General features: G+C 38.5%; 1 protein-coding gene across 5 annotated transcripts in view; it reads right to left on the bottom strand.

The window, feature by feature from the left end:
• Window positions 1-25,641, bottom strand: part of Fgd4 (FYVE, RhoGEF and PH domain containing 4) — a 197,475-nt gene that overhangs the window by 69,646 nt on the left and 102,188 nt on the right. For 3 of the 5 annotated variants that reach the window (XM_076854280.1, XM_076854285.1, XM_076854283.1), the window contains exon 2: window positions 3,077-3,226. In XM_076854280.1, the coding sequence (XP_076710395.1) occupies window positions 3,077-3,226 (150 nt within the window). Of the gene's footprint in view, window positions 1-3,076; window positions 3,227-3,562; window positions 3,633-24,204; window positions 24,236-25,641 lie in introns of those variants that run through there. The other 2 variants (XM_076854281.1, XM_076854282.1) reach the window with 2 other exon arrangements.

Below are 25,641 nucleotides of genomic sequence, written 5' to 3'. Positions count from 1 at the left end.
ATAAGCTGTCCCATGGAAGTGGTGGTAAGGGTGTCAAAATTGTCTCTGGGTAAAAACTACTGGTATAGAACAAGAGTCATCAATTCAGTTAAAATCACACAATGACTCTTAAGCCTCAGTACCCTTACTATTCACAATTTGTAAGGAATTAAAGACAGAGTGGGATTAAATAAAAGTGTCAGTAAGCTACTCCCTTGCTCCATGCAGGAAGTCTTCATTAGCACCCCCATCCCTTCTTTGCCTCAGTCACTCTAATGTTAAGAGCCTGGAGAAATCAGAATTAACGCCTCTCCAGTAAAGGGTAGCTATTAACTATTGTTGGCCAGTAAGTCATACACAGTACCCAATCTATATGGCAGCTCATCTTAGAATTCTAAGATATAGCCTTATTCAGGGATGTTGGTCTTTGAATGGCATACATCTAAAGTTTTAAATAAAGAACAGCTGAAGCAAAGTGGAAGAAATGTTAAGAAAGAAAGAAAGGAAGGAAGGAAAGAAGGAAGGAGGTGGGAAGGGAAGGGAAAGAGAGGGGAGGGGAGGGGAGGGGAGGGAAGGGAAGGAAGGGTGTATTAAAAAAAAAAGTGGAAGAAATGTGGCAGAGGAGATTATTGTAGACCTGCCCCATGCTATAGGAGGGAATACAAGAGCACAAAACACAGAAAACACCCAAGACAGATGAATAAAACACACAGCAGGTCAGATTGTAATGAATAACAAAAAACAAAGAGCATGGGTGCTATGATCTCAATGTTGTGTACCCAGATTTATGCTGACATCCTTACCCCCAAAATGATGGCATGAGAAGGTAAGGGCCTCTGGGAGATGATTAGGTCAAGATTAAGCCTGCTTCTCATTAATGGGATTCATTCCCTTTAAAACAGGACCTAGAGAGGACTCTTGCCCCTACCACTAGGTGAATTTAGTGTCATTCAGAAAATAGGCCAAAGTAAAATAAGGAAAAGAGCTGGGGATGCAGTTCACAAGTGAGCCCTTGACTAGCATGCATGAGGCTCTGTGTTCCATCCCAGCACTGTTAAGAAACAAACAAACAAGGAAAGAAAAGAAAAAAGGGAAGAAAGAAAGGCCCTCACCAGACACCAAATCTATCGGCCCCCCACCCTAATCTTAGACTTCCCAGCCCCTGGAATTGTGAGAAACAATTTCTGTTGTTTATAAGCTACTCAGTTTATAATATTTTGTTATAGAAGCCCAAGGAGATGAAGTCATTGGGGAATATAAAATGTTAGGGTTAAAATTTTAGCCAGAGGTTCCAGGGAAGAGCCAAATATCAAGAAGGAGTATTTACTCAGTATCTGGAAATATCCTTGGTAGCTGTAGAAAATTGTATATAATCCACATTTAAGATGGGAAGTAAATAAGTATCTAAACAGCAACATGTTGATTTTAATACAACTTTAAAACAGCAAGAATAAGGCTAAATGTTTATAGACTCCATAAAGAAGTGGGCTTAGAGCAGAAGTGTCCCTCAGGAAGGACGCTGCTTTGATTTCTTGCAACATACTGACTGTCTAGGGCAGAGGGGTGGGAGGGGAAGGGAGGGGGCATGGGGTTAGAAATGAGGGTGGAATGTATGGACATCACTATCCAAAGTACATGCATGAAGACATGAATTTGAGTGAACATACTTTATATACAAAAAGAGATACGAAAATTGTGCTCTATATGTGTAATAAGAATTGTAATGCATTCCGCTGTCGTTTATTTAAAATAAAAATCAATTAAAAAAATACACTGACTGTGAAAAACAGTGAAGTAATGTAAATGTGTCTTCCAAAACAGGCTTTTAAGCAGTGAAAATCTCACTTTTGATCTGGCCAGTTACATAAACTAGAGTTGCATTCAGTTTTTATAGTCTTACCTCATATTTTATCTTTTCAACTCTAATGAGCAAGGTATAATTTTATATTTTACAAATAAAATAGCTTAAACCAAGGTAAAAAGAATGTCTGTGCTTATAGTCACGTCACTGTTATAGGGAGAACTATGGCCCAAAGAAAAGGTCATAAGCTCATGGAGGGGCTTCTTCCTTTAAATCACCAATTATTTGGTTGTGCTTGACATTCCACCATGAATATAGCCAGTAGTGAGAACAAAAAGACTAACATACCATAATCTATTAAGAGTCTATTTCAAATGTTTTTTCAGAAATCCATAAACAAAGATAACTTTAAAAAAACAACATCAGTTCTTTTACAATGCATTCCCTAGTATGCTTTTTTCTTTGTAAGAATAGGAAAGAGACCAAAGTAAACACAAAATAAACAAGATATAAATAGATTTCTCCAAAGCACAGTGATTCTAAAAATGTTTTTTTTTTGGGTAAATAAATGTTTAGTATTATGAATGAAAATCCATCGAGAAGAAAATATACATTAAACCATCACAAAGCTCAGTTTTTGCACTGCATTCCAAAAGGCCTTGATCTCTACCATCAAAACTATAATTTGTGCTTCTCAAAGTTAATACTCAGTTTACTGGAAATTTCTCTGTAAAAGGAAGAGGTCACTGAACAAAATATTCAGAGCTTTCCACTTTATTTTCTTCCTATTGGCTACTCCATCTAAATGGAGGGATTTTACTTTTAGTCTCTGTTCCTAAGAGGCATTCTCTTAGAATGTTCTTAATATCATCTAAATATTCTTAATATCATCTAAACACATTCTTGATAAGTATGTTAAGCACTGTTTTAGCATTATCTGTTTTACAGATCCTCTGACATCCAGCAGGCCAATTCTTCCTGACAGTAGTTCTAAACATGTTTATTATATAGACAGTAAATTAAGCCCTGCACTAGGTTGAGCATAAGGCATGAACAGATCACAGTGCCAGGAAGAAGACATGAAATTTCAGCACTGTGCAAAGAACAATGACAGAGAAATTTATACATTGTTTTAGGAGCACAGCAAATACTGGCACTGCCTGAAAAGGTGCTAAAAAATAAAGGTACCCAGTTCCTCTTTTTTTATAGTTAAAAACTCCATGTTCTTCTTTCTTCTAAGTAGACTTTCTCAGTGAACAAAGCACCCGCCCCAACCACAACCCCCCACATGCATACCTTGTGGCTTTGGACTTGCAGCTGAGCGTTTCGCTGGTGTCTTCCCATTTATTCCCTGAGCCTCTTCAGACACATTCTGATGGACCAGTGTGGTTGTGCTGCTCGTTGAACCAGGTGGGACTAGAGTGACCTTTGGACAGGTACTGCTGCCTGTGAGTTCAAAAGGAAAGATAGATAAATACCAAGGCATAGCACAATTCTGTCTGGTTCGTCACATTTCTCCTAACCCCATACAACTAAAGCAGTCCTAAGATTAAGCGTCCAAATACTATTTCCATGAGTGCTGTCCTTGATAAAGAACTTTCCTGGGAAAGAGCTCATTCCATGTGCTTTCGAAACCCTCTTAGCACACCCAGGAAAAACGGCTACACACAGACCTCCCTTCCTAGCAGAGTCACAGAAAGGGCTTAGAATGCAGCTGCTCTGGTGTAGGTGGAGGCGAGGACAGGAGGGGCCCAGCTCTAATCTGTTAAAAGCGTTTCTTACCAGTGTCCAGTCAGTCACCAGTCATCAGCCGACTCAAAGAACAAAGCAGGAAAGCCCCAACGTGACAGCTGACCCAAAGACTCCAGAAGAATGGCTCAGACAGAAACAAGCAAATACACACAACCTCTCACCCACTAGCTTACTCAGTGACTCCACATAACAGCCACGAGCAGCAGGGGAGTGACCCAAGCTTCCCAAGGGATGGAAAGGCAAGATTACATGGAGAACACCATCAAGTTTATTTAGAACTCAAAACCCAAAATGTTCTTTAAAACCACACTGAGATACATTACAAGACACAGACAGAGGAAAAGATCAGTCTTCTGTTCAGTTTCTGATACAAGAAGGTACACCTTAAATTTCAGAGACCTTTGAAAACGCCATGTCAGTGTCTTCTTTGTATACATACGTTAAATTTCCCTCTCTCATGATTGACATGGCGAAATTAACTATAGACTGAACTCTGGTTAAGAGAAAATAACATTTCTACCAGGAATTCACTACAACTGAAACAAAATAGGCCATTTGGTTAAGAAACAAAGAGTTTCATTTTTGTAGGATTCAAATATAAATATCAGAGATTTTTAAAACTTTATCATGCAAATCAAGAAAAGCTAAGTTTAAAAAAAAATCAAACTATCTACTGAATCAACAAGATCCTTCTTGGAAGCTGGGGCTGGGGCTCAGTGGTGGAGCGCTTGCCCTAGCATGTGTGAGACCCTGGGTTTGATCCTCAGCACCACATAACAATAAATAAAGATCTATTAACAACTAATAAAATATTTTAAAAAAAGATCCTTCTTAGTCCAAATTATTAAATAATATTGACTAAAAAGTACACAACTACTTTATTTTCTGTGTGCCCTTAAAATTTATTTTGGTGAAACAGATTTTAGGAAGTATTAACAGTTCTAAGTATTATCTGAGAAATTTATTAGAGAAGCAGTGCTAAAACAGAAATTAAATGGGCTTTCAACAAGAGACCCTTCTGCTAAAATGGCAAATCTGTCAGCGGGATTAACTATTTTCAGCAAAAGCAAGAGCTATGGATGACTGACAGAATATTATTAAATTTGTAAATGAAAGAACTAAAAGTTCAAATCTTTAAATGTATGAGCTTATGTCCCCTTCCTAGAAAACCTCAAGTAGGCAAAGCATGTCCCTAAAATTCACAGGGATATATATCAAGCAACCACTTAGCCTTTCAGGGGGATTTGGTGTTTTCCACAGTGATCTCAACATCAAGCAAGTATCCTAAAGGCCACCTGCTGGGGCCTAGTGAAGGATGGCTTAGGGGCAGAATCTCAGAAAAGCCACAGCTCCGATATAAACCAGAGCAAGAAACTGCAGCATAATCATAAAAGGAGACCTTGCCAAAGCAAGAATGCAGCTTTAGCCAGAGTGATAACAACAGCAGCAATAAAACCATTAATGTGTTGAATGGGAAGTTAATGTGCTGAATGACAAAACTGAAAGTCTTAAAAAAAAAAGACCTCCACAGTTACATATTAACATATGAAACAAGTTTAAAAATTAGTCTATTTAGAAGTGAAATGTGTCTTACAAAAGTATTAATTTGAAATTCAAAATTAGGCACATAATTTCTGGAGATCAAGCTTCCTGGGTGTGATGGGTTTTATAAGTGTCACATTTATAGAGATTATCTCCCAGGAATGTGACAAGATGCTTGCAATAAGAGATCAACTACACATTCATTTCCCCATAAATTCATTAAAAATTCATGACCACAGATCTTTTGCCAGGGATAATAAAGCCACAGTCAGAAACTTCACTTCACACTATTGTTTAAAACAAGTCTCCAAACTTCCACCAGTTTCGTGAAACAGGAACACATGAAGGACACAGAGAACACATACATTTTTGAAAGGTTATTTAAAGAAAATAAGACCATATGTGGCTGTAAGCATACCTCTTTCTGTCCCCCAATTTACTATCTGGCCTTTTAAGGGAAAAGTTACTGACCACTGAAATAGGTCACACATATTTTGGTAAAGAAAATTTGCCTCATACCAAAATCATTTCATTAATCATTTCATCTTGGTTAACAGCAATAAAAAAAAGTACAACTTTGCTTCTTTATGACTTGGGGAGAGTTCTCATTTGGATGCCAGTTGCACAACAAGAAATTGAAACCAAATAATAACCAGATAGTCTACCCAGTAACTACTTTAACTACAGGGGCTCTTAGAGTCCCCATTATCAAAAAGAACCAGTAGGAGTGATTTACAAGTAAGTGGGTACCTAGGGCAGAGAAATAGTTCTGTGTGGACACGGATCAATTCAACATTATCAAGATTTGTAACAGATACGGATGATCTCCAAGACAAAATTAGATAAAAGAAAATTGTATAGTACAGAATGTATAATGTGATCTCATTAAAAAAAAAATCTGTATACAAATGTATGTAAATTGAGTGTGCCTTATCCAAGAATCCTTCAGATTTTGGAGTTATCTGGGTTTTGGAATATTAGCATAGACTTTATCAACTGAATATCCTTAATCCAAAAATATGAAATCCAAAGTGCCTCAGAATAAAGCCAAAGATATTAAAAAAAAAAAAGTTTTTAAAAATCCTGTCAACACCTCAAGGAGTTTCAGATTTTCAAATTAGGGATGCTTTACCTATAAACATATTAAAAAGGATGGAAGGTAATATGGAAACCTTAATTTTGGGAATTAGGTATGGTGGTGAAATGAGATAATGAATAAAAACTGTCATGTTTTGCTATTTATATAGCTATTAATATTTTATGTACAGCTTTAAATCTTTTATAAATAAAATGTGTTTATTACTTATATAAAAAAGAAAAAACATGAAAATCAACTAGTACATGTATTATAAGACTTTAAAAAACACATACCCCCTATATTTATACATCCATGTTCATGACATTATTCACAATAGCCAACAGATGGAAGCAACCCAACTCCAGCAGGGGATGAATGAGTATATAAAGTGTGGTATTGTATAGACTATGGATATTATTTAGCCTTTGGAAGGAAGGAAAACACTGACATGCCACTACACGAACGACTCTGAAAGATATTATACAAAGTGAAATAAACCAGTTTTAAAAGACAAATACTGTGTGATTCCAGGTACATTAAGAACCTAGAATAGTAAAATTCATAAAAACAGAAGCAGAAAGGATGTTGCCAGAAGCTGGGAGCAAGGAGTGTTGGGGAGTTACTGCTTAATGAGCATAGAATTTCCGTTTTGCAAGATGAAGAGTTCTGTAGATGGATCAAGGCAATAACATAACAGTGCGAATGGATTGTGATGCCATTGTACTGTACACTTAAAAAATGGTTAAGATGGTAAATTTTGTGTTATATATATATTTTTTTTTCAAAATTAAAATTATATCTATTGCTTAAATAAGAAAAACTCAAGAAATTCTAAATTTTCCTTATCTCCAGTATAGCAAGAAATCATATTAGAATCTCTTTGAAGTTTTGGTGCTCTTGAGTGCAATGCTTGGTTCTTTCCCCGCCTGTGCTTGCTCACTTCCTTGAGCAAGTCCCAGGCCTTCTACATGCCAAGACTAGCACATTTACTTTCACTCCAGACCTTTCACCCAAACTCCAGAGTCATTCATTCAACTGCCTATTTGCATCCCCACTAGTATGATGAAGAGCTTTGTCACAATCAATATTCCTAAGTCTGAACCTTATATTTATTTCCAACTTTCTCCCTAAACCACTTCCCTTACGGTTTTTTCCACTTTGCTCATGGCACCACCTAGGCTTAGGCAAAATCCTTGGAAGCATCTGAAACTGCTTTCCTCTCACATTCTGTACATCCTTCCCATCAGAAAATCCTATTGGCTCTGCCTTTGACATTTCCAGATGTTGTCCATCTCTCACCACCTCCATTGCTACTATTCTGGCCCAACCTACCATAATCTCTAACTGGATAACAGCAAAACCCTCCACCGAGTCTCCCTGTTCTTTCCCTTATCCCTATTATAGTTGCTATTGTCCAACAAGGCCCAGAGAGATCCTTTTAAAATCCAAATCAAATCTTGTCCTTGATATTCTCCAGTGGTTCCACAATTTACTTAGAATAAAATGTCGAGTCTTCACAGTGGTTTGCAGACACTACAAGATCTGGCCTTGGTTCCATTAGCACTGTACTTGATCACCTACTACTGCTGCTGTCCACTGGCTCTCTAATGCCCTCACACAGGCCAGGCACGCTCAAGGCCTTCCATCCAGCCATTCTCTGCTGGGATGTGTCTCCCCCAGATAATGACCATCTGAAAAATCTTCAAATCTTGGCTCAAATTGCATCTTGTTTACTTGGACCACCCTGATCATCTGGTTATTATAACTGCAACTTCTACCCTACCCTGCTGAACTGTTCATTTTTTTTCTCACAGCACTTGTCTTCTTCTAACACATGTTATTTATTTTACTCATTGCATGTTGTCTATTAGAACGTAAGCTCTGGCAAAAGAGTAATCTTCTTTTTGATATATCCCAGGAACACCACCAGTCATGTAGTAGATGCCTGATAAATATTCTGAATGAATAAATTCCAAAGACCTTAGGTAAGTTGTTCTTTATTTGCCTATAATTTTGTTTCTATTTCATGAGAGCTATTTTCTAAATTCTGACAGTAAAGAAATATGTAGTTGTATTAGGGCTCACTCTATGTGAAATTTCAGACCTTTCCATTTTTGTCTAAAATCTAAAATACTCAAAGTTATTTCTACACAAGTCTTAAATACTTGGAAGAAAAAAATAAAAAGAAAAAAAAAAAAGCTACACCCAAATAATTTTCTTCACATCCCAGAAGCAGATTTGTAAACATCTGGAGTTGTGAAACTATCCAGATGTTTGTCTTTATAAAAGTAGCTGTGGGGTTGGGGGGAGTGGAGGATCCCAGCAACTGACTGAATATTTCAGATTATAACCTGTAATTTTATTTATGTTCACTAGGATCACTAACTAAAATGCACTATGGGATGCCAATATTTCAGAATCATCACTCAATACGACCTAATATTAAAGAATATTATACTGTTATATTGGCTAGATATCCTTAGAGTTAAAAGGCAATATGAGGGGCTGGGGTTGTAGCTTAGTGGAAGAGCACTTGCCTAGCATGTGTGAGGTACTGGGTTTGATCTTCAGCACCACGTAAAAATAAATAACTAAAATAAAAGGTATTATTATCCATCTACATATATAACACACACACACACAAAGGCAATATGAACTCAAAATAAACTCTGAAAACCAGTAACTGCAGATATTTAGTATTGTTAAAGGCCCCACAGTTGGAAAGCCCAAAATAAATATAAGAGGCAATCTTCACTATGATATCTTAAGCATATACAATATAGTGTGCATGCAATTGAAATAAAATGTTCAGCCTCTAAAAACAAATTATTTTTATAAACTATGATCAAGTGGACACACTGGAATAGGCCTATAGTACCAGCTACTTGAAGTTGAGGCAGGAGGATCATTGGAGCCCAGGACTTGGAGAGCAACCTGGGCAGCATAGCAAGCAAGACTGTCTCCCTCTCTCTCTTCTCTCTCTCTTCTCTCTCTCTCTCTCTCTCTCTCTCTCTCTCTCTCTCTCCCTCTCTCTCCCTCTCTCTCTCTCTCTCTCATACACACACACACACACACACACACAGGAAAAAAAAAAGAAAGAAAGAAATAAAATTCTGTTAGGTGGTCTGTAACACAGTCCCAATCCCTGTTCCTCCACTCGCTGGGTGACCAGTTGTTAGATGCTGTGTTAGCCTGCACAGCAGTGTTGAAAGCGTGCTCTCCATGACGACACCTGCACTGGGGCTGGGGCTGGGACTGACTCAGTACATCTTACTCTACCTTGGCATAATGTTTTCTTGTTAGAGAAATAATTTCCTACATCCGAGAGGGCATTTGAGGCCATTTTCCCATCCCTAACCATGCACTGATGAAAGTTCCCAAAGTTCCCCTTTGGCTATGTCCAACTAAGAATGTTGGTCAACCTTATGGAAAGCTCTCCCTATTCAAAGTACACCATTCACTCTGCATCTGCAGCCATGACTGCAGTGGGAGGCAGGAGAAACCAACATGGATCAATTTTTCTATCTTCTTGCAAAGAGCCATTCTAGTTGACACTCTTGAGTCGGAGGAGGTTCAAAGGCTGCTGTGCTCTACCTGACAATTGTTTCCAAATCATCATAACCCCTGTTTCTTGGTCCCTTCCTTTACTATTAAATATAACCTAGAAGTGACTGGACCATAGGTTTATCAAAACATCCTGTATTATTACTGCACTGATAATGAGAAACAGGCCCCCAAATTGCTCAATCATATGATCAGACAAATGTTGAGTTTTCAGTCAGTCACACTTTTTGACAGAGCCTAAAATTCATAACAGTTTATAATAGCAACTGTTATCAACAAGACTTCTAAGCTGTGCATGGTGGTGCATACCTGTAATCCCAGCAAATGGGGCAGTTTAGCTAACTATTTTTTCCAAAATAAAAAAATAAAAAGCTGGGATGTAGTTCAGTGGAAAAGTACCCCTGGATTCAATACTCAGTACCACTAAAGGAAAAAAAAAAAAAAGAAAAAAGATCTCTAAGACCTCTAAGCATATTACCATACAGAGGTGCCTGATACTGATAATTGATATTCGATTTCACTATATGATTATCTACATCAAAAAGGCAACTCAGATGCTATGAACGCACATACTCAGGCAACATTCCTTGATTCCCAGAAACATGGGGATGTTTGGATGCCAGCTATACAAGTTACTGTGTATTAGGTACCCAGTGTACTTCTACAGCAATTTAATCATTCCTGTAAAATAACTATCATTTTTCTGAGTTTAAATCCAGCCTTTACTATTTACTAGTGATCGGTTGGGCCAATGACTTACTTTCTCTACAGTTCAATTTCTTCATCTGTAAATGAGAATTCATAAGATTCATAGTAATACCTACATTAAAAGATTGTTGTGGAGATAAGAGTAGCTGGCACACAATAAATGTTATATTAATTGTTTGCTATTATTTTCACTTGTATGATACCCAGTGATGCATGGTGCCAGGGTAGTGACTGGGGATCTAATCATTCTTTTCCCAACTTCCTCAGGCCCTGATCTCTTGCTTCCTTCTTTTCTGTCTCTGTCTTCTTTCATCTGGTCTTGCTTCTGCCTGAATTTATTTTCTTACCATCCAACACTGGCTCATACTGCTTTATATCTCAGCACTTGCCATTTGTTACCACACTATCCACTCTGTTACTCTCTGGGATTACCAATACATGTCTCTTTTGCACATCAATAATGACTTATTTACAAGTGAACAGACCTCATACAAGCTTGAATCCCTATTTCGTAAAGACAACATTATTAGTAATGATAAAATGTCTGGCAATTGATAAGAAGTGGAATTTATTATAGAAAACAGGAATATCAAATCATTATTCTTTACATTATCTTTGCCATATTGCATTATTATAAATGCTTATCCTAAATTCAAACTTCTAAAAATTTTCTGTCTGCATTTCTTCATTTATTAGTATCTCATTTGCTAGTTTTTGCTAATGATTCACTTTCTAAAAAGTATGTTTAAAATGCCTATTTCTACATTTTAAAAAACTTGATATTTATTCTTTTTTTTTTTAAGAGAGAGTGAGAGAGGAGAGAGAGAGAGAGAGAGAATTTTTTTTTAATATTTATTTTTTAGTTATCTGCAGACACAACATCTTTGTACGTGGTGCTGAGAATCGAACCCGGGCCGCACACATGCCAGGCGAGCACGCTACCACTTGAGCCACATCCCCAGCCCAATATTTATTCTTAATAGATCTCATCTTAGTCTTCAAATTATAAGCTGTTCTCTAAGTATTGAGATACACAACGATCAACTGCAAAAAGAATAACAAAACTGGTCAAGTTTCTATTTTATTCTTTTTTCCCTAGTTAAATGCACAGAGTGATAACTCCCTAATTAAAAGTGCTGGTACTCAGGTAATTCCTGAGGACAAAAAGACATATGCTCGCCTAGCATATGTGAGCCTGGGTTTGATCCTAAGCACCACATAAAGATAAATGAAGGTATTGTGTCCATCTATGAATAAAAAGTATTAAAAAAAAAAAAAAGACAAGTAAGACATTATCTTTATCCTCAAGTAATTCATGGTTAAGGAGGAAACAGTTGGTACAGTTAAGAGGCAACGGCACCAGCCCAGACAGAATGATGGGAACCTAAGGGCAGAGGAAAAAGAAGAGATGGAGGACTGTGAGCAACACTAAGAAACTAGAGAGAGACTGGCTGTAGACAGCAGAGACAGAAAGAGAAGGCATTGCTTACTTGGGCTTCTCACTAGTGAGACAGGGAAATGGTTCCTTTCATTTTTTTTCTTTTTTTAATAATTTTTTTTTAGTTGTAGTTGGACACATACCTTTTATTTTGTTTATTTATTTTTATGTGGTGCTGAGGATCGAACTCAGGTCCTCACATATGCTAGGTGAGTGCTCTACGGCTGAGCGCCATCCCCAGCCCTGGTTCCTTTCATTTTTTTTTTAAATATTTATTTTTTTAGTTGTAGTTATTAATACCTTTATTTTATTTATTTATTTTTATGTGGTGCTGAGGATTGAACCCAGGGCCTCGCATGTGCTAGGTGAGCGCTCCACCGCTGAGCCACAGCCACAGCTAGGTTCCTTTCATTTTAACAAGGCAAGAAGAAGGCAGTTCGACATGTGATTTCAGGAGCCTACAAGACAGCCTAGAAAACAGTCTGCTCTGAAATTCATTAGGTTCAGCCAGCGCTGCACACTCCATTAGCACTCGTTTTTCAATCTTATTGTTAAAGTCTTTAGATACATTCCCTTTGGACTTCCTTTAAAACTTTATGTGCATTTTAAGTGGGGGAGCCTATTTGTGCCATCAAGGGCCAACTACACTCAGGCTCTGAACCCATTTGTTTTTGTTTTTTGTTTTTCCCTTTTCTTAACCTTTGATCTCAGTAATTATAGATTGAATCATTTGTTCTTCCTCTAAGAAGGGCTAGTTTCCTTAATTGTGTTAACAACAGCAATGAAAATCAGCCAAGTAATTTACACTGGAGGGAGGAAAAATGTACCCAAGGAGAGCCCAGAGAACTTTCTGGACATCGCTGAGTCCTTTGGAACTCCACAGGGTTAAAGAACAATCCATTAAAGAGCCCAGTGAAAAAGTCAGCAATATGCACAGCATGTGCCATGTGCCCTAGGACTTTTCCAAAGATGTGTGTGGTGTAACACTGCTCTGATGAGAGGATCCCTCATCCCCACTTTTCCATCTCTGGCCAAGTCTCCAAATTCTATGTGAAATATTTGTGATGACCAAACTTGAAAAATCCGTCTTATGTATTCATAACGCCAGTGGGTATGCTAGAAGCTCTGGAAAGGTCCACAGAAGAAAACCCTGTTCAACTTTGAACCCAGCATTTGTTCAGGAAATTTCCCATAATGTAGCATAAGTCAACATCCCGCGGCGCTCGTGTGTCTCGGAACACATTTGGGAAAAGCTACCCTAGGGACTCTCCTGATTCCTGGCAGCCACCGCCTTGGCCATTTTCCACACTTTCCCACCTCCATTATTGGCCCGAACTCCTGATTTCCCAGTAATCATCTTGGCTGCCCTCATGACCTCGACTATAAACTGAAACTCCAACCTGCTCCTGCCTCTTGGACCTGACCCTGTACCCTCCAGTTCTGAGGTTGCTCAGACCATAAAAGCAGCATTAGGGGCAGGACCCAGGACACGGAGTGCTGTGCACAGAGTCTGAAACTAGAGCAGTCAACAGCCTAAAAAATCAGATGAAACCATGTTTTGTTTTTCTGCTGGTCCACTTTCTCTCCATTCTCTACATCTTCCTCCTGTTTTTCACCTGCAGTTCCCACAACCTAACAGAACATGGAAACAGGCAAGTCAGTAATCATAGAAAAGCTCCAAAGGAATTTTTTCTTTCCTTCAAGGAAAATTTGCACTTTTCTTTAAGCACGGGTTATAAAGTATTATAACAATAATACAGAGAATAGTAATATACAGTTTTATTTCATCTACATAAGTATCATAATACCTCTAAAATTAAACCAAACCACTGACCTTTAATTCTGAGTAGTGAACAGATACACGTTCCTTTGCTCTATTTTCCTCCCTCTGGGGGTAGACCCAAGATCAGGCAAAACATTGATAAGCTGAATTCTTACTAAGGACTTATAATCCATACATATATCAATAAGTTAGTGGAATTGGTTATGTTCCCTGTTTAAAAAAAATTATTTCAAAAGGAATTTTTTTCAACTGATTTGTTCTCTAGACACTAGGAGGAACTTATATGAATGCTTTCAACAAGAATAACTGGTGCCAGGAGAAATGTCCATTAGTAGCATACCCTCAAAAAAACTTATCCTGAATGTCACAAAAATATCAACAACCATAACTTGGAGTTTCAAAGTGTTTTAAAAACTTACAGAGTCTACGACAAACTTGTTTTCAATACTACTACTATTCTTACTACAAGTAGTAATAAAGGTTCAAGTGTCTAACAACACTGGATGTTTATTCTGAGCCAAACATGCACTGTGCAAAGCTCACTATATGCATTATTTCATTTGTTCCTCTCAAGAATCCTATGAGGTCAAGTAAGATAGGCATTGTACTAGCCATCATAACAATGATCAAACTGAGTGGTTAGGCTGGTATCCAATGTCATACCTACATTTGGTTCATAGGCACCTTCTGGACAGGGACTCCAGCTTATAATTCTTAGGCTTTTGCTCAGCAGGTAAATGAGTGCTTACATCTGCTATATTAGAGGTGCCTACTATGACCCGAGCTTCCATTTCAGCCAACACTATGCAGCCAGGAGCTTCAAAAGACCCAGAGTACTAAACCAGGGTACTAAACAATCCAAGGCAAGAGAATGGGAGGTCTTGATTTGGGACAACTATAGACAGAGACAATTCCAGATTACCTTATCCATTCCCAGCTTTGAACCTCTTTCTCGTCTGCTTTTTAGCTTCTCAGACACCTGACATCCTTCTTCTTGTTCTGCTTTCCATTTCTGGCATATACTGTTTCTCCACTCTGAGGCTCAGGAGGCCACCCTTACACTGACTCTTAGATGCTCACTCGGAGCCAGTGGGCACACCTGTCAAGTAACCTCCACACTAGTCCAGTCTCAGTTAGCTCTGGTTACATGGCTGTGTTTTCTGCTAAGCCTGACCCACCCCTCCTGGGAGAGGTGAGGAAAGAGCTCCCAGGGTACACATGTCATACTTCCCTTCAACCTCTCTAAAAGGTTCATAAAGTCAGGGATCTACACACTATACTATTGTTGAAGAAAGTAAGGTTGATTAAAGTGGCAAAGGCTGGAATCACATCAGGACTTTTGATTCCCAGGTCCTTTCTCTGTCCACTATAACCAACAGCCTTATTTTCAGGTCAGTGTTTGTCATTAGGAACAGGTTCATAATTTAAAACTATATTTCCTGTATTCAGGGAGCTGCAGGAATCCATCACTGTTCAGTTTTGCCACACACCGCTCACCATGTATAAATACCAGTGATCTTCAACCCAAATGGGTTGAAATAAACATTGTATTGAGAAACTCATAATAGTCACAAAATTATTAGGCACCCTATTGTATCACAAAACCAAATTAAAGAAATACTTTGAGGTTTTAAAAAGTCTTAGAATCTAAGATTTTAAGATAAGAATGTCCACAGAGTGAGGTTAGATTTCTAATTCACTTCAAGGATTCTACCAAAACATAGTGATTACATCCTGCCACAGACCACAAAGCATTCTCTCTCCACAGCTGAAATATGAGGCAACTTTTCCCCTGAAACAGAAGAATCGGAAGTAGCAGGAGAAAGGTTAGGAGTTACAGGTCTGCATTCATTCAACAAGCTTTGGTTTAACACGTGCAGTGAAGGCACTGTAACAGGACTGGTTTGCAGCAGGCATCAGGTGGGAGAGGTAAGATCCTCACTCTGCTCTCAAGGAGACCTCCCTCTAAAAGAAGAGTAAAGTGTCCCTCGGTCACAGTCTGCAATCTTCACAGGCCAACTCCAGCCAGCCACCTGTTTTGTCAGTAAAGCCTGTCTGCAGCACAGCTACACTCATTCAGTGTGTGATGCTTTCTACTCGTTGAGTTGAGCAACAGAAACCACGAGGCCTGCAGAGCCTAAAGTATTTACAATCAGGTCCTTTACAGAAAAAAAATTTAAAAACCCTGGACCAAATAATGAAGGCATCAAAGTGTAAATTTATGCAATAATTTTCTAATCTTAATTCTGTCCCCAACTAGCAATGTGATCTTGGGCAAGTGAACTGTTGGTTACAGGAAACTTATTAGCACCACTGTATCTCAGTGGATCGTGGTATATAATGCACTCTGGGGTGTATTTAGTGAATTAACAGTGGTATGGGCTATAATTTTAGTTTCTTATTGTTTTAAACCCTGCATGCTTGGTGTGCTATTGTGTCGGTTTACCTTCTGAATATGTTTAGCCAAGATAATCTTCCTGGGACATGTTTTGCATGTAAACCATTAATCGGAGGGGGTAAGTCATTTCTCTAAAATCATACTTCTTGGTTGGTGGTTCGCAACCATGAACCATTAGAATCACCTGTGGAAATTAAAATCACCTGGAAATTTTAAAAGAAATTGCAATTCCCAGTTAGCTTAAATCAGAATCTCTGGCAAATTGGACCCAGGTGTCAGTTTAAAGTTTCTCAGCCAATTCAACATTCAGCCAAGGGTGAGAAGCAGCATTCTTGGTGTTATCATAGGTTTGGATCAAAACACCATCTACAGAGGAAGCTATATGAAACGAATACTATAATTTTTTGGTTAAGCTAAAATTCCACCAAAATTTAAAAAGGGCACATCATGAAGGCTTACTGACATATTTTAATAGAAACTACTTAGGTTCACAGTACCATGTGACTCTGAAGTCATAGCCAATATTTATTTATATGCTAAGTATAAAGCCCTCTTCACAGGTAGGCAAAAAAGATCAGCTGATTTGTGACATTGTAAGAAATAAATGGTATTTGATCTTTGTTCCTGGTTTCTGACAAAAGGTAGCTCCTAAAACCTTTGGAACTTCCTGAGTGTCAAGGACACTAGGAGGATCATGTGTTCCTAACAGAGGTCTTGAAACTCTTGAAATTTCCTGGATAATGGGAGCCTCTTTTGTTCTAATGAGGTGAACTTGGTGAGATCCTGGTTAGCTTCAGGATAGGGTCCACTGCCAAAAAGTCCAACTCTTGATTAAAAGCCCAGAACTTCTAGCCCCATTCCCTGCAATTTTGGGGGAGAAAGAAGGGCTGGATATTGGGTTAATAAAGGCACACACCTATGTCAAGTTCCAGAGAGCTTTCAGGTTGGTGAATGCAACCATGTGCTGGGAGAATAGAACATGAGACAGAGCCTCCTATGCTCAGGAAACTTCTGGACTTCACTCGCCCATAATGTAAGTCAAATGCTTTCCCAAGTTCCACGAGCCTTATTGAGTAACTGAGAGGGTCATAGAAACCTCTGATGTATAACCAGTTGGTAAATACTATGGCATGTCTGGAACTTGCAACTAGCATCCAACATGGAAACAGTCTTATGGGACTGTCCATTTGTGAGGGCTAAGGCTAGCTCCAGGTAGTTAGTGTCAGAATTAAATTGTAACACACCTGGTTGGTGTTCAGGGAGTTGGAGAATTGGTATGAGGGGGGAAGAACCCACAAGTTTGATGTCAGGAGTGCTCTGTGGATAGAAAAAGATCATAGTACCACTTCTGGAAAAAACATTAAGATATCCCCTGGTTTATTAAAAAAAGCCACCCATTAGGAACCTTAATAATTCAAAAGGAGGAGATTATTTATGGTGGACAGAGAACACGGAAGGCTCTTCTACATAACAAGAGACTTCTACAATAATGAAATTAAAATTTGTTTTGACTTTATAAATGTGAATGAAATAAAAACAGATGTAAGAAAAGAACTTGAAGGGCAAAAGCTACAGCCAACTCATTTACTCAAGATGTCTGGTTTATAAACTAACTGGAATTTTGGCTTTTCCTTTTCCTTCTGCCTACGGCCAAACTATTTTCCATTTATTCATAACAAAGCCAGAAATAAGAAAATCCAACTGGCCAGTGTTTCATAAGTTTTGACAAAGATACTATTAAAACCAATTATAACTGTTTTTCATTACTTCAGTCACAAGTAACCAAGAATGTACTACTGCTTTTCTTCACAAAAGGGAAAACATCCTTTTCATGAGCAAATCCTTCCTGATTTTGTTGATTTTCATTACTTTTGTACTTGCTATCTGGTTAATTTTTCTGAACTTGACTCCTTTTCAATTTTGCAGCTAAAACATCTTAGCCTAACACCTATTTTGTAAACTAATTTCTGTGAGCTTCCAGCTGATTTCCACTTCTCAGCCCACCATCCCGAGCACTTGGTTTTATAGTTTCTGACACTATTCATTCACTTTTCAAACCTAAGTGGAACCTCATGACAACAATGGATAAAACCAACAGGAAACGCTCCTTGAGACCCAGTTCTTCACCCAACAGCCACTGTTCTAAAATGCATGGGTCACCACAGCCTCAGCCTCAGGATCAGCCAGACCTGCTACGAAGAACAAGGTTATTTATCTGGAAAGTGCTTTTTTTATTCCTCCCCAGGAGAAAATAGGATGGATTAGTAAAATTAGAGGCTTAAAGCTCAAATTTTTGGCATGATTTATCTCATGTCTGTGGGAAAGTTACTTAACTTCCTTAAAAACTAAAGAAATATTTTTACTGCTCTAAGTGACATTGCTTAGGCAAGGTCACAGGTAGACAGACCTAGACCTCAAAGTTCTTCAATTTGACTCTTGGCAAATTTTAAAAGTGCATCTGACAAATTAGACAGCTCACACTTTAAAGGCTTGGTAATACTTTCTACCCCACCCCAAGTCTCTGATGCTCTTTCATTTAAGACAAATATCAGTATAAATTCCATTTTACTATACATTTAATATTTAACAGCTTACAAAGTTAGGAATTTGCTTTCCTTATTCCCTGTTGTTGAGTCAACCCAGCAGGCCTTACGACACTTTCCCCCAGCTAGATTCTAGGCCAGAAGCACAATAGCATCTTGTGTTAAGTTTCAAACAGTGCAGAGGATTGTTCCAGTCATGCAAAACTTAAAAAGCAAATGCTGCATCTAGCTTATCTATTATTTCCTATTTTTTTTTTTTTTCTGGCTGACAGAAGAAGGAAGTTTAGAAGAAAAAAAATGAGCCAATTCATCAAAGATAACCACTTTTCCAATTCTGAATTTTAAAACAGCCTTACTGCAGTCATGTTTGGCCAGGTCTAATGATATTGCTCCCACAATAAAATGGTGAACTATTGTATTTATCCAATGAGTGAAACCAATCTTATTACTCCCTTGCTTAAAATTCCTTAATGAGACTGCAAGAGCCATAGGAAAAACATTCCAGTTTGTATAAAGGATTCCTCACCAGACATTGCTCTACCGAAGGGCTTCTTATCTACTCACAGCTGCATTCCTATGTTCTCTGCTCCTGGAATACCTCATACTCTTTTCATACACCTCTCTTTCTATATATGTTGGTTCCCTTAGTGTGATGGTCCTTCTTGTGACAAAAACATAATAATCTTTTTTTGTGTGTGCACATGTGGTACTGAGGATGGAACCCAGGGTTGCTCTTCTATTAAACTGCATCCCCAGGGCTGTGGTAGAGCGCTCACCTAGTGCATGTGAGGCACAGGTTCAATCCTCAGCACCACATAAAAATATACAAAAATAATAGCAGATGAAGTTAAAAAAAATAAATAAAAAGATACATCCTCAGTCCTTTTTATCATTATTTTTTGAAATTTGTTTTGATCGGTTATACCTAACAGTAGAATGCATCTATGCACTCTGATATATCATGCATAAGTAGGATATAATTTTCCATTTTTTGATTGTACATGTTGTAGAATCACATCAGTCATGCATTCATATATGTACATAAAGTAATAATGTCTGTTTCATTCTACTATCCCTTCCTATTTTATTTCTATTTTTATTTTATGGGGGAGGGGAGTTACCAGGGTTGAACTCAGGGGCACTTGACCACTGAGCCATATCTCCAACCATATTTTGTATTTTATTTAGAGACAGGGTCTCACTGAGGTGCTCAGTGCCTCTGTTTTGCTGAGGCTGGCTTTGAACCCATGATCCTCCTGCCTCAGCCTCCAGAGCCACATTACAGGCATGTGCCACGACACCTGGCTTTATTTTTTATTCTGAGATAGGGTATTGATAAGTTGCCCAGGCTGACCTTGAACTTGTGATCCCCTTGCTTCAGCCTCCTGAATCGCTGAGCTCACAGGCTTGAGCCATTGTGCCCAGCCCAGTGTCACCTTTTTTGAGGAAATTTTCCTTAATAAATTTGACAGTGGATTGCTCCTTCTTTCCTACCCTCCAAACCTATTCTTTGTACCTCCACTCAAGTGTCACTCACAGTCACTGGTTTTAGATGTCTGTGGGGAAGGCAGACTTATATGTCATTGAAGGCATGGGTATTAAATTATTAATAGTCTAGTGAATATAGTTATATTTCCTGTTTTGTTACCATTTTGTATTAAAATAATTTACCAATTTTAAACCTTAAGAAAGGGCTGGGGATGTGGCTCAAGCGGTAGCGCGCTCGCCTGGTGTGCGTGCGGCCCGGGTTCGATCCTCAGCACCACATACAAACAAAGATGTTGTGTCTGCCGAAAACTAAAAAATAAATATTGAAAAATTCTCTCTCTCTCTCCCTCTCACTCTCTCTCTTTAAAAAAACAAAAACAAAAACTTAAGAGACACTGAAAGTATCTTTTAACTGGGTGTCATGCATCTGTCCCAGCTACATGGGAGGCTGAGGCAGGAGGATTGCCTGAGCCCAGGAATTTGAGTCAGAGGAGCAGAAAGTTCATCTAAAGGCAAAAAAAAAAAAAAAAAAAAAAAAGGTGATGCAAGAGGAGAAAAGCATGACATCATATATAAATTGGTAATTGTACCAGTCTAACAATCATTAGGGGAGCTTACATTTACAATACCACAAAAATAATCGTTTTTAAGCTTTGTATATTTTCTTTCTCTATAGTCAAATTAGATTTTATCTTACTATAAAGTCTAATAATGTGTCAATATTCAGATAAAGTATATTACCATACAGCAAATAACAGTTCATAGATTTTGACTGTTAGTTTTAGATTTTTACATGTAGGACAATTTCTAATTATCCAAATTTGGAAGGAATCTGCATGCAACATAAATACATAAACAATTTCACACTTTAATTTTCTACCCCCTTCAAATCAAGCTTTAAAAAAACTATTAGGAAGAAATGTTTCTAGGTTGATATTTTTTATTCAGTCCTCTTTCTTTGCCTATCTCCCTCCAGCAGAAGTAGAACACAGGAAGAAAAAAACATGAAAAAATTAAAAGGGGGAAGTAGACTCTTAATACACAGCAAAATATCACAAAATTTCTTTTTATCACATCATAATTTTCTCCACACTGACAAAAATGCTTCCCAAATTTATTAATTTCACATCCCAAAGTTTCTCCTCATCTCTTTCCTCTCTCCCAACCCAGCTCATTAATTGATCATCCAAAAACCATTTACTGAACTCATCTGTAGGACTTCGATCTCACTACTCCCCCCACTTCCTTCTGTCTCAGTCTTTATCTTTACAGATCTTTAGATCAAGTTGGCTTCTAAGACTTGTGTGGGAAGAAGCCCATCACTCAGACTTTGCTCCACAAGGGAGACCAGAAGGTGGCAAGCAAGTCTGTTTACTCCTAAAAAGGGGATCAAGGAAAAGAAATGGAGAATTCTACAAAGACTTATAAAGTATTAACTTGACTTCTATTCCTGCTGCTCATTTTGCTTTAAGTTTCCTAACAGAAAAAGGCACATGACTATCAGAAATGTATTCATTCAACAAATATCGATGAGCCACCCTGTATTTATCAGTTCTGTTTCTAAACCCTAGAGATAAGGCAGTAAACATCCCAACAAAAAAGCCATTATATACTAAGTGAAAAAATGTGTTGCTGGCAAATCTGGGTAAAGGAGTGAGTGCTATTTGGAGAGGGCAGCTATTGTATTTACACACACAGGCGTGCGCACACACACACAGAATGAATGAAGGCTGCACAGATAAGGTGAGCTGAGCAGACCCAAAGGGAGTGAGGTACACAAATATTGGGAGGATTAGAATCTCAGGCAAATTAAAACTGCACAAATCCTAAGGTAAGGATGTGTTTGCATAGTTGATATATTTACCAAGAAACAAGGGAGACGCCATGGGTAGACCAGAGAAGAAGCTTGCTGCTGAAGTCAGAGCAAGAATGGGGTCAGAGCTAAGGCTAGAATCGGAGGGCCTTGCACACACTGAAGGGGCAGAGGCTTTTCCTCAATAGAGCCGAGGATCCAGGGAAGGAATCTTGAGAAGAGGAAAATGATGTGTTTTCCATTTTTAAAGGGATACTCAGGCTGCTAGGCAGAGAACATATTGAAGCCAATAAAAATTAGCTCCCTATTTTAGGAAGAAGAAAGAGCATCCAAAGTAAAGATGATTATCAGAATGTGAGTCAGAAATGTGGCAGGAATGGATAGGTCTACACAGCAGTTAAGAAAAGACCTTTCATTCCCCAAGTTGAGTTCATTCATTCCCCAAATAAAAGGTCAACTCAACTTTTCCCTGGATTATTGTTAGTAGCTTCCTATCTACCCTTGACCTCCTGAAGTCTATTTGGTATGTAAGGGGACTTAGTTAAGTTTAAATCTGAATTCTGCACTGCAATTTAAGCCACATGTAGGTTTGGATGTATATTAAACAAAGACCAAATGACTACCCCTCAAAAGAAGTGCACAGTGCTTCCTATAGAATCTTCCATCACACTCTAGCTTACTTCATTTTTATGTGAGAAGGGTTTGCCTACAAGCATAAGTTTAAAAAAGGAAAAAAAAAATCCAGTCATTAAAGACAAAATGTACAAATAACACGTACATTAAATCTGCATAAATTTTTCTTGCCTAACTTAAAAGCAATAAAATGATCCGGGACAGTAGGCAGGAAGTGGCTACATTACTGCCTTTTCAGTTTAGACCTTTTTAAAGGAACTCATAAAGCCCACATTGTTGTAGTGGCCATGCTCTCCAGGGTGTTGTCCCCTTAAGCAGAAAGGAGGCAAGAGCATCCCTCTGTGGACCCACACTGCCCTCTGAAGCCTTGCCATCATCCTCCAGCCTCACTGCAGTCCTCCCTCCAGCCGAGAGCTGACTCTCTCCCATCATCCCTAACTGAAGATGGAATGAGAAGGAACAGAAGCCATTTCAGGAAAAAGAGAACTTCACTGATGGAGAAAAGACTTCCCTTTTACTGCATTTCTGCTGCTTCTCCTTTTTGCAAATTTCACATTTAGATATGGTGGTAAACCGTGGAGAGATCACAGGAACCCCGAACTTCACACAAGAACAGTGAACCCCTGCAGGGGAATTCATGCTTCTGGCTGGGTAGTGGAAGAAGCAGGAGCAGGCACAGAAACGGCTGCTCAAACCTTCAGCAACTACTAGAACCTGGGAACATAGCCAGCCAGAGCCATGCAGCTGCAGGAGGGGATTTAGTTCAGCTCTTCTGCTGCAGGACTATGACCAACCAACCCCGCCCCAGGGCTTCAGGCACCCCAGAAGTCAAAGGCAGGAAGGAGAGACACCACAAGTAAGAGACTCTTGCTAACTACCAGGATTGCTCATTCTATGTTTCAGTTCATACCAGTTAGCAGTGTAGACATTCGTCAGGGAAGTCTATATCCATGCAGAAACAAGGGGAAATGGCTAAACAAAATGAATCCATTTCAGCTTTTAAAAATATTTTTAGTGGGTACTTCCGGTTCACATGATATTTTTACCACACAGTGGAATTTGCATTTCTATATGAAAGACTCAATTTCTCATTAATTAGCTCTCTTGAAAAATCAAGGACACCACTGTGGATTAATACTGCTGCTAACAGTTTTTAAAAACAATCCATGCTTATCCGAACAATGTTGTTGTATGTGGAAAAATAAGGAAAATTTACTCCCTGGAACTTCTTTGCTGAAACAAGGCTGGGGTGGTGGAAATATTTGTTTTACCAGAACAACGCTCCACGCTCTGCACCAGAGGAGGGTAACTGATTAATATTTCTTAACTGTGTTCACACCCGAAATGCAGGGAAAAAAGGAACTTTTGCCTTCTTTCTCTGCATTCCTTCCCTCACTGGCTGAATTTTTAAACTTTACAAATATTAGTTATATTTCTCTGGCTCATTGTTACCACCAAACCAATTTGTATCGTTTTAGCCCAGAGGAAGCCGCCCGGGAAAGCCAAACTGTCAATAGTACATATTTTTATCTCAAAGCTATAAAACAAGGTGAGGCTTCTTCTTAACTTTAAAAGGACACTGAACTCTGCCACTTTTATGTCCCTCAGCAAGCAGCATTATTCAGTGACCCACACACTCTGAAAACAGCATGAGAAAGATATTCTAGAAAATGAAACCACTTACCTTGATCAGTGGACATGACTTCACATATACTGATAATTAGTCCATTCTGGCTTAGTAAGGAAACATTTGCCTTTACTCTCTTAAAGTTCATGTGATAAAATCTCACTCCTGACTTTACAGCTTCAGGGTGATCACCCAGGATCAGCCAGGAGCTCTGGCCAGTACACCGTGGACTTCAGTACATTCTTAGATCTTACTGCCCAAGGACAAGCCCATGCATAATATGCCACACCTCCCCAGAGGATGGGCTGCTGCTGTGTTTTGCAAGAGATGCAGTACATGAGGATGGAGAGATTTCTATTTATTACAGTGAAATAAACAAGGGAGGCACATGGAACCTTCAATTGCACTAGAAATACAGTTGGGAATAGGATGGTTTATAAACTGACTAATGCCTGAACTATTAGTAATCCTTCTTGAAAAAAAAAAAAACTAACATGAAAACAGTTTGTTTCCCTTTTAACTGGGTCCATGCCCTGGACCAAACGTCACAGATTCACAATTCATAAGCTTTAAGATATTAGGATCTCAGCTTGAATGATGTCAAATGCTATTTTGCCAAGTATGACTCTTCTTTTTAGCATAGCTCATTGATTTTTGTGAATAAACTGCAGAATGAATAAATACATCAAGGTCCCAAGGAAACCACGTTTTATGTTATTTCAGAACCCTGTTTAACTGGAAAAAAAAAAAAACTGTTGCTCATTTTTATGTAATTCACAAAATTTGATTATTAAAGATTTCTCAGAACCTTGAAGAATTAGGAAACATCAGAATAAAAATATTTACAAAAATCACAATGAGGTAATAGGCTATCAACTTCTCCCTCACAGGAGAAGGTAACCTCTCCAATCCATTCCTCCAAGTGCCCAGATATGGTGGACTTCACCGTCTAGTGCCTACAGATACAGCTGGGTGACTGTTCACACATACTGCTGGCTGGGTCCTATTTCCAAGGTCTGATTCAGCTGGTATGCTGTGGGGCCACAGAATTTGCAATTCTAACCCCTCTCAGGTGACTCATAATGCTGGCCTGGGCTGACACTTCAGGAATCACACTTTGAGAACCTCTGAGCAGGTTACTTCATCTCACCAAGAACTGAGAGCACATACTCAATTGCACACCTGCCAGGACCAATTAATGTCCAGGTTCCAGGAGACTGTTCCGTTTCTTCAACACAGCCTTTACATGGGACTCTTAGTAACTCGCACTGAATGTGGGCAAATTATTTTTAATACAAATTATAATTTTTAATAAATTTGCTCCCTGTGGATGGGGATACGGCTCAATATTGAGAGCACTTACCCAGCATGCATAAGCATGAACTTGGTACTCAGAGCACAGCAAAAACAAAAAAACACAAAAGAAAATTGTCTCCATAAAAAGCATGAAGTTTTGCAACTAATCTAATAAAATAATACAGAATTAGAATGTAG

This window comes from Callospermophilus lateralis, chromosome 4 (genome assembly GCF_048772815.1).
Source record: "Callospermophilus lateralis isolate mCalLat2 chromosome 4, mCalLat2.hap1, whole genome shotgun sequence".
NCBI lineage: Eukaryota > Metazoa > Chordata > Mammalia > Rodentia > Sciuridae > Callospermophilus > Callospermophilus lateralis.
The sequence above is the reverse complement of the archived record's forward strand: the minus strand, read 5'-3'. Positions and strand labels throughout refer to the sequence as shown.